Consider the following 13,824-nt stretch of genomic DNA (forward strand, 5'->3'; position numbering starts at 1 on the left):
GGTGATCCGACGTGGCAGAGAAAAATGAAGATTTTCCAAATTTTTCTCGCAAGTTTTCTCGCTCACCCACTTGGAATTGAATCGAAGGTGAGGAAATTTTCCCCGTTCAAAGATAGCCACTGCCTCTCTCTCTCTCTCTGTCGCTCTCTCTGTGCGAAATCTCTGACCCGATAGTTTAATCACGAATTCTGCATGCGTACGTACGTTCGTTCTTTGCTTTACTCCTTTTCCACAATGCAGAAAAAAGTGGACGAAAAAGTAGCGACAGAGAAGGTCACTCTCTCTCTCTCTCTCTCTCTAAGCTCGCTCGCACTTTTCAAGACGCAACATTTATAATTTTCTCTCCTCTACGTTTAATCCTAAACATCATTGCTTCTACTATATATACCGCACTCCCCCCCATTCACATCCTCCAACTTTCCCTTTTGTCATGCGTTCCTTGGAGGAGTCATAGCGCATCTGCTACTGCTCGCAAAACAGAGCCCACCCCCGTACGTTCTCATGCATCGATAGTTGGTTGGACCAGGCGATGCATATGAAGGAGGCTCTCTCGCTTTAAAGCGAAGGGCGGTTTTCTCATCCCATCACATTCACGTTCTCTCGGGGAGTTTTCGAGGGCTGGGCTTGGCTTGTTGGTGCAAGATTTGTGCTGGACGTGTGTGATCAGTTGGTTGCTTTCGTTTTTCTTGGGTTTCTGGTTCTTGGGGGGTTGTTACATGGCGATTCAAGCGCAGCTGTATCAGGAAAATCTGGGCTTTCCGTTGTTCGGATCGCAGGATATCGTGGAGAGTCAGAATGGGCGTGGCGGGTTCAACCAGTTTGGTCTCGGCATTCAACAGAGAGTGCAGCTACAGCGACGGCAAGTGCAAGGGCAAGAACAGCTCTACATGCAGCAGTATCATCACGGTCCTTGCTTCCCGAGCGTGCCCACGTCGGAGGACGGCGTGGAGAAGAGCTTGATCGAGAGAAAGATGGCGCATCCTCAAGGCATCGCGACGCTGATTGATTGGCAGGACCAAGAAATACAGCAGTTTCTCCGATCACAGGTTGGTTAATTTGAAGCCCGACAGTTTGTTTCGTTCCATCGTAGATTTTTTTCCTTGTGGAGAAAGTTTTTGGATTCACTTTCAATTTTGGGGACTACTCGCAGAACGAGAGGCTGAGATTGGTGTTGCAAGAACAGAGGAGGCTCCAGATGCTGACGCTCGTCAAGAGGCTCGAATCAAGAGCACAGGCCCTGCTGCTTCAGAAGGATCAAGAAATGGCGCGAGCGTCGCAGAAGACGGCGGAGCTCGAGGAGCTCCTGAAGAAGCTCGAGTTCGAGTCCCAGACGTGGCAGAGGATAGCGCAAGAAAACGAGGCCGTGGTCGCGTCCCTCAAGATCGCCCTGGAGCAGCAGCTCAGCGAAAGGGCCTCTTGCGGCTCCAACGACGGCGACGGAGCAGAGGACGCACAGTCCTATTGCTGCGGCGCGAACAGGGACGGGACCGGAACAGAGGAGGTGCAGGAACAAGAGAACAGGGCAGTGACAACAGCTAGTGGGGTCGAAGGAGGATGGAGAAGAGAGAGAAGGACGACGACGACGATGGCTTGTAAGGCGTGCAATTCTCGAGCGGCGTGCGTGATGTTCCTGCCTTGCAGGCACCTGTGCTCATGCAACGCCTGCAAGGGCTTCCTCGATCGCTGCCCTCTCTGCGCAACGGCTAAGGAGGGCACTGTGGAGGCTCTGCTCTGATTTTCGCGCCCTTCCCTCGGAAAGGTAAAAGCGGAGGCGACGACGACGACGACGGTTGAGAGAGGGCTAAGGGACACCCCAAATTTCAGTGGCAGTAATGTAATGGCAGTGCGTGGATTTTCCCTTCTTTTGTTTCTTCTTCCTTTTTTGGTTTTGTGATGGTGGGAGGCAAATTTTTTATGTCACTGCTTTCTAGGGAGTGAAAAATGTGTTAGTTAAAAAGAAAGGGGACAAAATCAATGAACAGAATTCTAGGACAGAGAGCATCTTTTCCTTTTCCAGGATTCATTGCCATTTCTCTACTCTGGTTTTTACGTTTTTGGAGGTGATTTGATTACTCGGCGACACTTCGCCTTTCTCAGTGTGACAGCAGAGGAAGGGCAGATCACAGAGCAAACAGCAGCGCCGGATGCGGGTGAGTCGACAGGCACATCACACTTAAATAATCTAACTCCAAAAATACAAAAAAGTCTCCAGCTTTTCTCTTCTTGCCACATCTCCCCCATCCCATTAATGGAGCTGCTGCTGGTCCAGAGGGAAGGGGCGGAAAAAAGGTCGTGATCTTCTGAAAAGCTGCCAAATTAATGAAGACCCGTCAATGATAATGAACAAAGCGGCTAGAAAAATCTGACCCGACTTCTTAAAATCGCAGAAGACTTATCTCTCTTTCCCCCCATTAAATCCACACACGCAGGGAACACAGATCGATGAGTAATGCTCTGACGGAGCCAGATGATAATACAGGACAGAGCAAACCACCATTAACGGAGGGGCTTCAGGTCCTTATTTGGGTGCAACCCTACGAACACCTATGCATCTCAACAAGGGCTGTGCTCAGCTGTTGGGGCATTGAATCGAGATTTGAGCGAGAGAGACACGGAGAGAGATGATGATGATGATGATGATGATGATGTTGTTCTTGTTTTGATGGGGGAGAGAGAGAGTACAGGGGGGAAAAGACCGGCGATCCTTATTTTCTGCCGCTCCGTACAAATCTCTCGTGTCCTTCTTCTTCTTCTTCTTTCCTTATTTTTCTATTTCCCGATTTTGATCCGACGTGGGCGGCTGATGGATGATGATGATGTTTCGCGTTCTCCGTGGGGGCCCCACAGCGCAGGAATTTTGGATTGTTCTGCGGCGCTTCGATCGACGGTGGCGGTGGCGGGGGTTGCGTTTCCTCGTGATGTCTTTCCTCTTTTCTTCACCGCGTCGATGGGTGGCTGAGGGATTCCGGGAAATCGCGGCCGACGTGGAAAAACCGGGAAATGCCACGTCGGCGCCCCCCGGCAATTTCGGGATTTAATAGAACCGACACTATTGAAAACAGCACCCCGATTAAAAAAATAATAATAACGTACGGTGGGAGACATTAATGGTTGGTTTGTCTGGGAAAAAAATCAGAAACCTAAAATGTGTTAGGGAAAGAAAAGAAAGACGTAGACAAAAAAAAAAAGGGGAAAAAATCACAAAAATCCCGAATTTTTGTACATACTGTGCATTTTGAACTTTTTTTGTGATACAAAACCCTAATTTTTTTTGTGACACATTTCCTGAAATGTATTTAGTCCATGGGCATTTTCGTCTTTTCTGCTTTTTCTTTTTTTTTTTTTTTTTTTTCCTTCCCGTGAGGGGCCTCGCCTGGCGTCAGCGAGGGGGCCCTCGCCGGCGTCGGGCGGGGGCCCTCGCCGGCGTCAGCGAGGTCCGCCCTCGCTGGCGACGAGGGCGGCCCTCGCCCAGGCTCGGGCGAGGTCGACCCTCGCCGGCGTCGGCGAGGGTCGACCTCGCTGAGTCGGGCGAGGGCCGCCCTCGCTCGCCCAGCGAGGGCGGACCTCGCCCGAGCCGGCGAGGGTCGGCGAGGGTCGCCCTCGCTGGGCGCGGGCCGCCCTCGCCAGGCTCGAGCGAGGTCGACCCTCGCCCCGACGCCGGCGAGGGTCGACCTCGCCTGAGTCGGGGGAGGGCCGCCCTCGCTCGCCCGGGCGAGGCGGACCTCGCCGCAGCCAGCGAGGGTCGCCCTCGCTGGGCGAGCGAGGGCGGCCCTCGCCCGACTCAGGCGAGGTCGACCCTCGCCGGATCCGGCGAGGGCCGCCCTCGCCGGAGGAAAAAAAAGAAAAAGCAGAAAAGACGAAAATGCCCATGGACTAAATACATTGGGGTAAATGTGTCACAAAAAGCAAAGTTGGGGGTTTTTGGTGTCACAAAAAAAAGTTTGGGGTAAATGTGTCACAGATGGCAAAGTTTGGGGTTTTTGGTGGTTTTTTCCCAAAAAAAAAAGTTGAAATTCAAATTTGCGAGCAACTGGTAATTTAAAATATTAGATTTCATTTCGGTCATTTTAAAACTCGTTTTAATAGTATATGATTCCGTCCCTTTCTTGGTTATGTCGGATCATACTGTATCTCGATACTACACGTGCACTTTCATGAAATCGAAGCTATTGTTCGGGTTTGCTAACTGACATATGTGCAGCGGAATTACTTTTCATTAAAGAACGTGAATTTGGATGATTTATCAGTAATGTCCTGATATCAATCGCCTGCTATAATAACAAAGATCCATGTTGACGCGTTCGTGACTAAAACGCATACATTGTTTCTAGGAGCTATTCCATTCGTCGACCCAGCACGAGTGGATGCACGTCTGACACGACGAGATCCGATGAAGATGGGGAGTCCTACATTTGACCAATCAAAGTTCTAAGTGGGCAATCAAGTGGGGCTGGTGGTTCATGTGTTCTTCGTTTGTTTATTCTAATTTCGACCCGAATTCAATTTCGAGGAATTTCGGCAGAACCAATTTGGGCCCCTCTTGGCCCAATACGAAAGGTCCCGTTAGGCCCGATACGATATTATTTTGAAATAGTACCAGCGAAAAGTCCAGATTTGATAGAATAGAATCGCGCTGATTCAGCTCTGTGTCGGATGCAATTAGCTGCAAAACCTGCAGCAAGGACAAAAGAAAGAACCAAGTCGTGCAATCAGGCCACGTTCCCACATGCTCGATTCTAATTCCCGCAGATGCGCACGACATGCTGGACTCCCCTCGTTCAATTGAGACGTGTTCTCGATGATGAGCGGTGGAACTCGGCGCAGGCTGATCCGACGTCGAAATGGAGAGCAAAACGAGTCCGTTTTGATTCCCGAGCAGTTGATAGAACACTCTCGATCTCGCGGTGCATAGGTCTTAGCTAGTCGACCTGTAGCCGCGGATCCGTCCTCCTATTCCGGCAGTCTCTTGCTCCTCATTCACAGCTCCATCCGTGTTTAACTCGTGCCATCATCCATCTTCAGCCGCAAGATTCTGCAGACTCGACAAGCCAGAAGTCAGCAAAGATTTAAAGACGAAGGTTCAGGATCGAGGACGGCTCTGTTGCTCCATAACCTTCTCTCCTCGTTACACTTATCTCGACATACGCAGAATGTCCGTCCTCAACCTGGTTGCACTGCTTACGAACACACATCGACATTGAGACCTCCATCAGCAAAGGATTTTGTTGGCAGCAATGTCGTTCTGAAGTTTTATTTCCAGACAGACTTTTTCACTTCGGGATTGCTCCCAGTGTCCTTGATTCTTAATTTCAGGCACATACCTAGGGTTCCTGATTGCCACGTCAACCATCAAATGTTGCCATCAGACTTTAGAATGGTGATGGTCCTTAAAGTAATGACATGGTTGCATTATACCCCCAAAAAAAACAAGCACACCCCTTGTCTATGTCGATCTTATTTCTCTATACTAGAATGCATCCTCGAACGTTTTGATTTGGACTAGTGGGTGTGGCAAAAAATGCAATATTTTTTTTCCCTTGTACCAAACGTTAAACACCTAACCCCTCGAATCTTAGATACACTTTTTTTTTTTCGTGCGAGCGCATATGTTCATTGATAATCATTAGAAAGATATGCAGTTATCTAAAATCTATTTTGTCCCGTACCAAAAACTCGAGAAAATATCTTTGACGGAAATGAATTAGATCAAAGAGGAGTTATTCAATCTGAATGCTCAATCTGTATAATATCGCAATATCTTTTTAGTAATAAATCAGTTGCATGATCGAAATGTGCCACGGTTAGTTTTATGATTACTCATATGAATTACATGTAATCAAGCTCAGGGTTGAAGGTTTAAAAGCTCTTAACCTACGAATGACATGGCATGTTTCGCACGCATGCCCCGATGCTAGAAAAACACTTCCTCCTCGGACCCGGAGGGGGGGGTTATATGCAAAATTCATCTATCATTTTGGGTACATTTTACAAATAACGAGGAATCCGGGGTCACGAATCAAATTCCTTAAGTCTCACGCAAGGAATAATGATAGTTGTACACAAATACTTGCGCAGTAGAGAGAGAGAGAGAGAGGGGCATCGGGAGTTCTTCTTCCTTCAATCGGCTCTCGAAATCTGAGTTTCTCCCCCGTCTCAGGTACTTCCATTCCTCTTCTTCTTCCTCTTCTTCTTCTTCGGCGCCTTCTCCGAACTGGGTCACCACGCGAAAGTTGAAATTTTTACTGTATCTATCGAGCACGCAGCGAGCTCCCGTCACTTCCGTTGGACCGGGTGCTTTGAATTTGCTCGTGGGTCGCATCCGGCGCGGAGGTTCTGATGGGCTTCTGTGCTGATGTGATGTTTTATCTGCATTTCGCGATCGCCCGCGCCTGCGTATTCGCAGTATCGTCTCGCGTGTGCTTCGTGATTGATTCGATGCTGAAGTGTGTGTTGAGGGTGCTGTTGATTGGCGCTGTGATACGGGTTATGTTAGTGCAGGACCCGTTTTATGCCGTCTTAGTCACGGTGGAGAGGCTCCGATGGCGGGAAAATCGGCGGCGAGACCGAGGAAATTGTCTGTGTACCTTTACATTCCGAACATAATCGGTGGGTGGTTGTCGCTTTCTGTTGATTTTGATGTTCAGTAAATTTTGATTGCTGGTTTAGATTCTTAAGTCTCAAGTGGTCTATGGGAGCTTGGAAGAATGGACTTTTTAAGTGACTCCCGGTGGTGCATATGCCAGGTTATATAAGAGTGCTCATGAACTGCGTGGCATTTGCGATATGCTTCTCCAACAAAAGGATATTCTCGGTTCTCTATTTTATAAGGTTGGCCTTCTTGAATTTAAATGTGGTGTTTATGTTTGAAGGCGTAAGTAGAACTCAAAAGGTTGGAGTGAATTGACAAGCCTGTTGTTTCAGCTTTGTATGTGATGGCGTGGATGGTTGGTGCGCTCGCAAATTCAACCAAGGTGCTCACTCTTGGAGTTTCCTGCTTTTGATTTTATTATTCCATTATTGCAAATTGAGATATAATGTTTGCTCAATGTAATTTCAAAGTGATAAAGTGGTTGCCATGTTACCTATTAAACTGCTACTCATATTAGGATCTGTCCTTGGAAAGTTTCCTTCGCATTCCATTCCTGGAATGGAGTTCCTGGTCTTGTTTTGAAGTAAAATTGTCTCTTTTAGCCATAAGGTTGGATATATGCTTTTTTGCCAATACATTTTGAATGGTCATACTCAGAGCATTTCCTTGCAGTTCAAGATTCGCTATCTGGATGTCTCTTTATTTTACTCCCTGTTCCCTTTTCATTTATTTGTGCATGTTGAGCGCAGTGTATTTGTTTTCTTTCTTCGTTTCTTTTTTTGTTTTTTTTTTTGGGGGGATATTGCTTGAGGCCTAGTGTGCATGTTCCTGAAACACTTATATCATGATGATCTCACCCTGCCTAAAGTTTTACGTGCTTCAGAAGTTCTTAAAACATTACTTTTATTAGTGCATTCATTTTGTTTGTTAATATACAGTTTCGACTTTTGGAGCTGTTTTGGACATGGTAACAGACAGGTTAATGCTCTTTCCTCCAATGATACGATTTTCTTCTGAGCAATTAAATCCCTAATTTTGTCCTATCCTGTCCTTAGAACTGGAAGGTTTGATTAGTTTTCTTCATTTAACTGTATTATGCTGTTTGGCTTGATCATCTTTTTTACTCCAGGATTAGCACTGCTTGTCTGCTGGTAATTCTTTCCCAAGTGTACAGGTAATTGAACCCAAACATCTCGCTGTGAGAAATAAAGAAAAAGCGGATTTTCTTTGTTCTGATTTTCTTTGCTACAAAAGCTATGAGTGACTAATTGGGGAAAGCATCGGGATTGCTGGTGGGATGTTTACGCAGGCCTGGTTTGACTTTCCTGTTATTGCTTGCACTAGATATTGCTAGCCATTGGCTGCAAATGTACAGGTAATTATTCATCTTCTTAATTTGGGCTACCTTGAGATGTCTTATGGTATTGTGCAATGGTTGCTGTTTTTGCCGTTTTCTCATTCTTTGGACTGCAGTACTTTCTTGACAGGAAAAGTTAGTCACAAGGATGTGAAGGACAGCACTAACTGGCTTTTCAAAGCTTACTATGGAAATCGAATGTTTATGGCATTTTGTTGTGTGGCATGTGAGGTACTTGTGATGGGTTTGTGATTTGATTTAGACAAATAATATCTGAATTTCCTGATTTGCTTCTGCAAAATCATGTAGGTGCTTTACATCCTTTTATTCCTTCGTGCGGAGAAAGAAACTGAAGATTTGATAGATGTATGTCCTTGCCTTGTCAGTTGCACTAAACTTTCTTGATGCCATTCTTCTATTTCCAAGCTTTGGTATTTGTTTTTTCAGGTACTTATGACCTCAGCCAGACAAAGTCCATTTCTCTTCGTTTTACTGGCTCTAAGCTTTTTTGGATGGACAATAAAACAAACTGTCAATGTTATACAGGTAGAATGGGATTTCTCCAAATCATTTGCGATTTCCGCAATTGTTTTATGATAAAGTAATGCAACTTCATTCTTGTTTGTTGACTATGCAAGTCATTGTTTTCGGTTCCTCTGTATTTTTGCGACATGCCAGAACTTTATCCTGTGTGTTAATATTTCTGTTTTCTTCTCAAAGTCCAAACAATCCTAGGTAGATTATTTCCTGGAGTTATTACGTTATCCGATTTGTTTGGCTGTTCCTTTCCTTTTTATGGACCTTTGCATGTATACATGGTCCTGGACTAGTGTCTGCATCGCAATTCAATTGCACATTACCAGTCTATTTTCATCACCTGACTCTGCAGCTAAGTGGAATTGTCTCTTTAGCAGTCATAAGCCAATTCTACTGGCAGTATATTCTTTTCTTTCCGTTCCTTCTAATCTGGTTGTATTTAAGCTGTGATAGCATGATATGAGAAATTACGCCAATCTTTTTTTTTTTTTTCATGTAGTTTTGACTAATCTTTGTCATTTGAAATTCTTGTCCTTTTGTCTGTCCGATGTAGATGAAGACGGCAGCAGACGTTTGTGTGCTTTATGACATCAACAAAAAGCAGGGTTCTTAGTTCTTTTCTCTGCATGATGGGAGCAGCTTTCTAAAGCTTACGCCTGATCCGTGCTCAATTTTGCCCATTAGAGAGCAGACTTGTAACAACCGTTTATCTTGTATGCTTCTGCTTGGCCAAAAAACTTGTATGCTTCAAAAAGCTTCGGAAACAGATTACTCAGTCTTGCATAACACACGCCTTTCTCGTGTAGTCAATAGCCTGCTAATTGCATAATTAGCAACTTGACAATGTCCACTGTTGTGAATACTGAGCTTTGTTTTGGTACAGATTCCTTTCTTTTTGGAAGCATCGGCTGTTACAACTTCCTTTTGGAATGCTCTATATTTTACTGTCCTTCAATTACATACGATTATAACCAGATAGATGTGGTACAGATGCCACAAGTCCCCATACTTATGAGTATAGTCATCCTTTTTAATTGCCTCATTCATATCGCAACTGTGAACTTTCCTGTGTCATGTGTTTCTTTGCTTCTGTCGTTTGGAAAACTCTATGAACTTACAATAGTATCAAGACACGAAACTTTTGAGGGGTTTTTATATTGCGCCTTTTGCATCTTCTCTTTTTAGTACTTTTTGCTCTAGGGAGCTCAGATTCTGTAGGTCACATCAATAATCAAAGGTTGTGTAATCTTATCCCCTTCTAAACAGTGGAAGGCCCTTCTAGGTGGTTCAGTCAATTTGAACCGTCGTGCATTGGTTCATTGTCTATTGCTTGGTGAGCCTTTTTGACAAAGTTGCCTATAATGGAGACTTGAGTTCAAGTAAAAATGCTCCAACTAGACGTTTTCATATGCCTCCAGAGGTCCCGATAGGAAAGTGAGGGCACACTGATTCAAACCTTCTGCAGGTGCTATTCTTCAGTTGTATCAGATGAGATGTGAGATGCAAAGTTAGTTTCTGTGAAAGACTATAACACTTGTAGAAAACTGGGAACTGCTGTTGAATGAAGTGGATGCAAATAGAGAATGTGCAGCAGGAGTTGACTACACCTATGGGTGACAATCCCCACCGCGACGAAGTTATTAAGAGAAATGCTAAGCCCAATCCAACACGGTTAACTTGAAACTGGCTCAAATTAACACTTTATAATTATGACACTTAGTGAACGACGTAAATATGAGAACGCCGCATGAACTATCCTCTCAGTGCACTTTTTTAGCTTGGTTCAAACCGTGGGGTTTGTGCAGAAAATTAGTACGTTACATTTTACATGGTATAAGAGCAGCGTCAGAGGTGGAGGATATTGTCTCATGGGAAGCTTGAGTTTGGAAAGACAACATGAGTGGCAAGATAGATAGAACACTACAGAGTGTGCTCTTCAATGTCTCTGTACATATAGAATCTGTGGCCGATTAAATTAAATTCGTATTGATTACAATGACACTCGGTAGATTGCATTGCAATCATTTGCTGTTACATGAACCATCTTCAGAGGCAAGGAATAACGATTACAACCAAGCATGTCGACGCACCGAAATAAAGAACATAGATTGGTAAATTTGCTTCCATACTGAGATCACAACAATCAAAAGCTAGAATGCCGACTGCTTGTTAAATAATATGATGCCGTGATGAATTTCCGCCGAAAACAAATTGAACCTTTCTCAGATATTTCTAGTGCTACAGAAGAAGCTTCTAACCCCGCGCCACTAAGAGACCGGTGGATCAATACAGGCTGTAACCAAAAAACTGGCTAACGATGATTGCAAGTCCGAGGGCAATCGCAACTAGGGAAGAGGCCCAAGTGAGCTTTTCAGTTATCCTAGGAACCCGTTCCTTTAGTGCCTGACTGCATGAGCCTATAAACACCGTGTAACTTCCCATTGCAAACACCGTCCCGACCAAGAACATAAGTAGAAATGCTGCACCGGCCAAGCGAGAAGGCAAAGCAAGTGCAGGCAAGACCATCATCAACGCGTCAGGTTGTAGACCGTGAACAATCCCTGTGGCAAAAGTAGCAAATCCAATCTTCTTCTTCTTCCCCAACTTCGGGTTTTCGAGTGTTTCATAGAGACTAACATCACACTCCCCATTTTCTAAGGCAACGCAAGGGGTGGGGACTTCTGAAGCCTCCCTAATTCCCATAGCACCAATAACAAGTAGCGTGAAGCCCACAACTCTCGTGCCCCACGTTCTGATTATTTCAATATGCAGCCGATCTTTCAGTAGTAGAAACAACAAGCCGAATAGTACCTGTCCCGCATCATGACCACAGCCCCAAAGGGCTCCAACAGCAGCACTTTCCATGCGGGTTCGACCAATAGAGAGTGGGGCCAGTGCAGCAAGGTGGTCGGGCCCTGATAGAGTGTGCAAGCACCCGGCGAAGAAACCTGTCCAGGCACTACTAAGTAATTCCGTGCGAATAAGTCTCGTCCCAACAGCAGCAGCTGATGCAGGTCCTCCTGTCTTAGCAGCGCTTTGAAAGGTTGCAAAGGCGGGTGATGCGAAGAATGGGTGAATTAAGGCCACAATAAGGGCAGAGAGTAGCACAAAAGTTCCAGCAGTTAATCCCTGAAAAAATGAAACTGATTTTGAGCTTTCTTTCATGCAGATGAGACGATAGAACTTTGAATAGGAAATTGGAAGGAAGTAGTCCAAACACTCCATAGCAAAGATTTCAGCCCCCTTAAAATTTTATATGAGAACACGACAAAAGGAACGTCATTACTCGGGAGTAGCCTGCAATCAATAAGAAAATATAGTTCCACACAAGTTATTGTGAACATCTTTTCCTCCTGACCAGAAGGTATCATTATAGATAAAACCACGGGCTCTGACAACTAAAAGCAGTCCATTTTAAAGCCAATGTCTGCGATAATCTTAGCTGAAACAACCAGAGCACTCCAAATTAGAAGCTAATGTAGCATTTAGCACCATGTCAGCATCAGAATAAACTTCCTTTTTTGTTCCTTCGGGAACTGAGCAAGCATTGCATGACAGTTGGTACTTTCCACATAATCATATGTTCTTTGCTGGAGTTATGATGTGACTAAAAATAAGCAGGTTTGAGAGGTGTTGAACAACCTGTAGTACTTGCTCAATGTCCTTACAATTCGACCTTGGTTTCCCATAGCAAGTTAAGTTGAAAAACACCAAGTTTCTGGACCTTATTGACAATTTTCGTATCACAATGGTTGTGCCGGAGCAGATATCAACAATGTCCAAAATGCTACGGAAAATCATGAAAAACAAGCCTCTGAAGTTGGCCTCATTCCTTTCCTTGTGGCTAGCTCTGAATGCTGGAGCATCTAAGAATCGCTGCTTCGAGCCTAGCTTCCACTTCAGATCTTTTCCACAAATTAGAAGCATCAAATCATCTTATCCAATCGCAAATCTAATTGTAACAAAGGAGTGCGAAAAAAACAAACTTCGAACTACTGCTCAAGGACTTCCTGTTCTACGGCATCATTGCTTCACCTCACTTCCACTGCAAATATCACTCCTCCCTCGCTTCGCATAGCTAATCAACAGCGACCATCATTGCACCCCAAAATTCCTACCAACTGCAAATTCAATTCCATAATAGCTCTTTATTCCAATTGAACAGCTAGGCGTGTGTACACTGTTGAACACTACAATGTAACTATCCATAGCTATGCCCAGAATTCCTTGTAAGAAATAATTTAAAGAACATCTAAACTCTATCCTTCGTAAATCGGATATTACGGCTGTCTTCTTAACGTATAAAACTAGGTTAATTGTCTGGAAATAGTCTCCATGCCATTTTGGAGCTCCTCCAAAATGCCAAGAGAAGACAGAGAGCAAAATCCAAAACATAAGCCGTTTCTTCATTTTCCTAGCAGCTAACGATTCATTCGGACATGAACAGAGGAAGGCTGAATCCGTATCGCAGCTTCCAAAATCAAACAATATTCAGCCCTGAACCTCCCAAAATTGACCATGCTCACGAGAGAGAATCGAACAGGAGAGGCGAACCAAACATTGACTCTCCACCGAAATTCATTACCTTGAGCTTCTGGGAATCTCCAATTGCGGTCGGCGGCGGCTCCTCCGGCGAGCGGATCGACGGGGACGGCGATCCATCCAGGGGTCTCGAGGGAAGGGACGGTGACGGCGGCGACTTCCCAACGTGGCACGAGATGGTGGGGCCCGTCAGCCTCCGCGCCGGCGAGGAGAGGCCGAGCCACGGCGGGCCGAGACGGCCGAGCCGGCGGAGCGAGGGGGAAGGGGCGCGGCGGTGGATTCGGGAAGGGAGGGAAGGAGAAGAGGAATAGATGAGCCTCTCCATGGCTATCTATCCCCGTGTTATCTGAATCGGGTTTCAGAGGTAAAGAAGAGACTTTTGCAGATTCCCAGAGAGAGAGAGAGAGGGGGAGGGAGAGGGAGAGGAGGTTGAGGATAAAAGGTTTTTAGGGCAGTCAAAGATTTTCTGCTTAATTGGGATTAAAGCATGATTAGTTTTGGCCCTAATCTGGGATTACTGGTCAAAATCACAAGAGATTTTCCCCTTTCTGCAATTCCCTTTCGTTTGGGGTTTTTACGGTGATTATTATTAAAGGTGACGATCGGAGATCTTTTTAAGTGTGTGCATGTGTGTGTTTTTGGGTAGCTTAATTGGTGTTTGGTTGGTTAGGTTTAGTGCTTGGTTGAGTTTGAGACCCAGAAGATTGGATTTGGGGGATTTGAGTTTCAATTTGTCCTGTTTCGACCCGGGAGATGGAATGGTATATGCTCTCAACCAAGGGAAAATGCCAAAATTTGT

General features: G+C 45.2%; 3 protein-coding genes across 4 annotated transcripts; 2 read left to right on the forward strand and 1 right to left on the reverse strand.

Moving 5' to 3' along the window:
- The first annotated feature begins 383 nt into the window (after positions 1-383).
- LOC115668627 (probable BOI-related E3 ubiquitin-protein ligase 2) lies at positions 384-2,013 on the forward strand. The gene is made up of 2 exons (XM_030590051.2): positions 384-1,046; positions 1,151-2,013. The coding sequence occupies exons 1-2, from the start codon at positions 717-719 to the stop codon at positions 1,733-1,735; spliced, it is 915 nt and encodes a 304-aa protein (XP_030445911.1). The 5' UTR covers positions 384-716; the 3' UTR covers positions 1,736-2,013.
- Positions 2,014-6,001: 3,988 nt separating this feature from the next.
- LOC130135458 (probable CDP-diacylglycerol--inositol 3-phosphatidyltransferase 2) lies at positions 6,002-9,404 on the forward strand. Of its 2 annotated transcripts, XM_056304770.1 has the most exons (11): positions 6,003-6,157; positions 6,499-6,606; positions 6,744-6,828; positions 6,922-6,971; positions 7,528-7,567; positions 7,719-7,763; positions 7,899-7,964; positions 8,063-8,177; positions 8,256-8,312; positions 8,394-8,492; positions 9,037-9,404. In XM_056304770.1, the coding sequence occupies exons 2-11, from the start codon at positions 6,540-6,542 to the stop codon at positions 9,094-9,096; spliced, it is 684 nt and encodes a 227-aa protein (XP_056160745.1). In that variant the 5' UTR covers positions 6,003-6,157; positions 6,499-6,539; the 3' UTR covers positions 9,097-9,404. The 2 variants fall into 2 exon arrangements, with proteins under 2 accessions (XP_056160746.1, XP_056160745.1); XM_056304771.1 differs by lacking the exon at positions 8,394-8,492 and having other exon boundaries at positions 6,002-6,157.
- Positions 9,405-10,435: 1,031 nt separating this feature from the next.
- LOC115672564 (chloroplast protein FOR GROWTH AND FERTILITY 2) lies at positions 10,436-13,520 on the reverse strand. The gene is made up of 2 exons (XM_030594380.2): positions 13,069-13,520; positions 10,436-11,612 (listed from the first exon to the last, which is right to left on the reverse strand). The coding sequence occupies exons 1-2, from the start codon at positions 13,348-13,350 to the stop codon at positions 10,767-10,769; spliced, it is 1,128 nt and encodes a 375-aa protein (XP_030450240.2). The 5' UTR covers positions 13,351-13,520; the 3' UTR covers positions 10,436-10,766.
- Positions 13,521-13,824: the final 304 nt, after the last annotated feature.

This window comes from Syzygium oleosum, unplaced genomic scaffold (genome assembly GCF_021117445.2).
Source record: "Syzygium oleosum isolate NSW1041296 unplaced genomic scaffold, Sole_v2.1 Sole_v2.33, whole genome shotgun sequence".
In the NCBI taxonomy this organism is placed as follows: Eukaryota; Viridiplantae; Streptophyta; class Magnoliopsida; order Myrtales; family Myrtaceae; genus Syzygium; species Syzygium oleosum.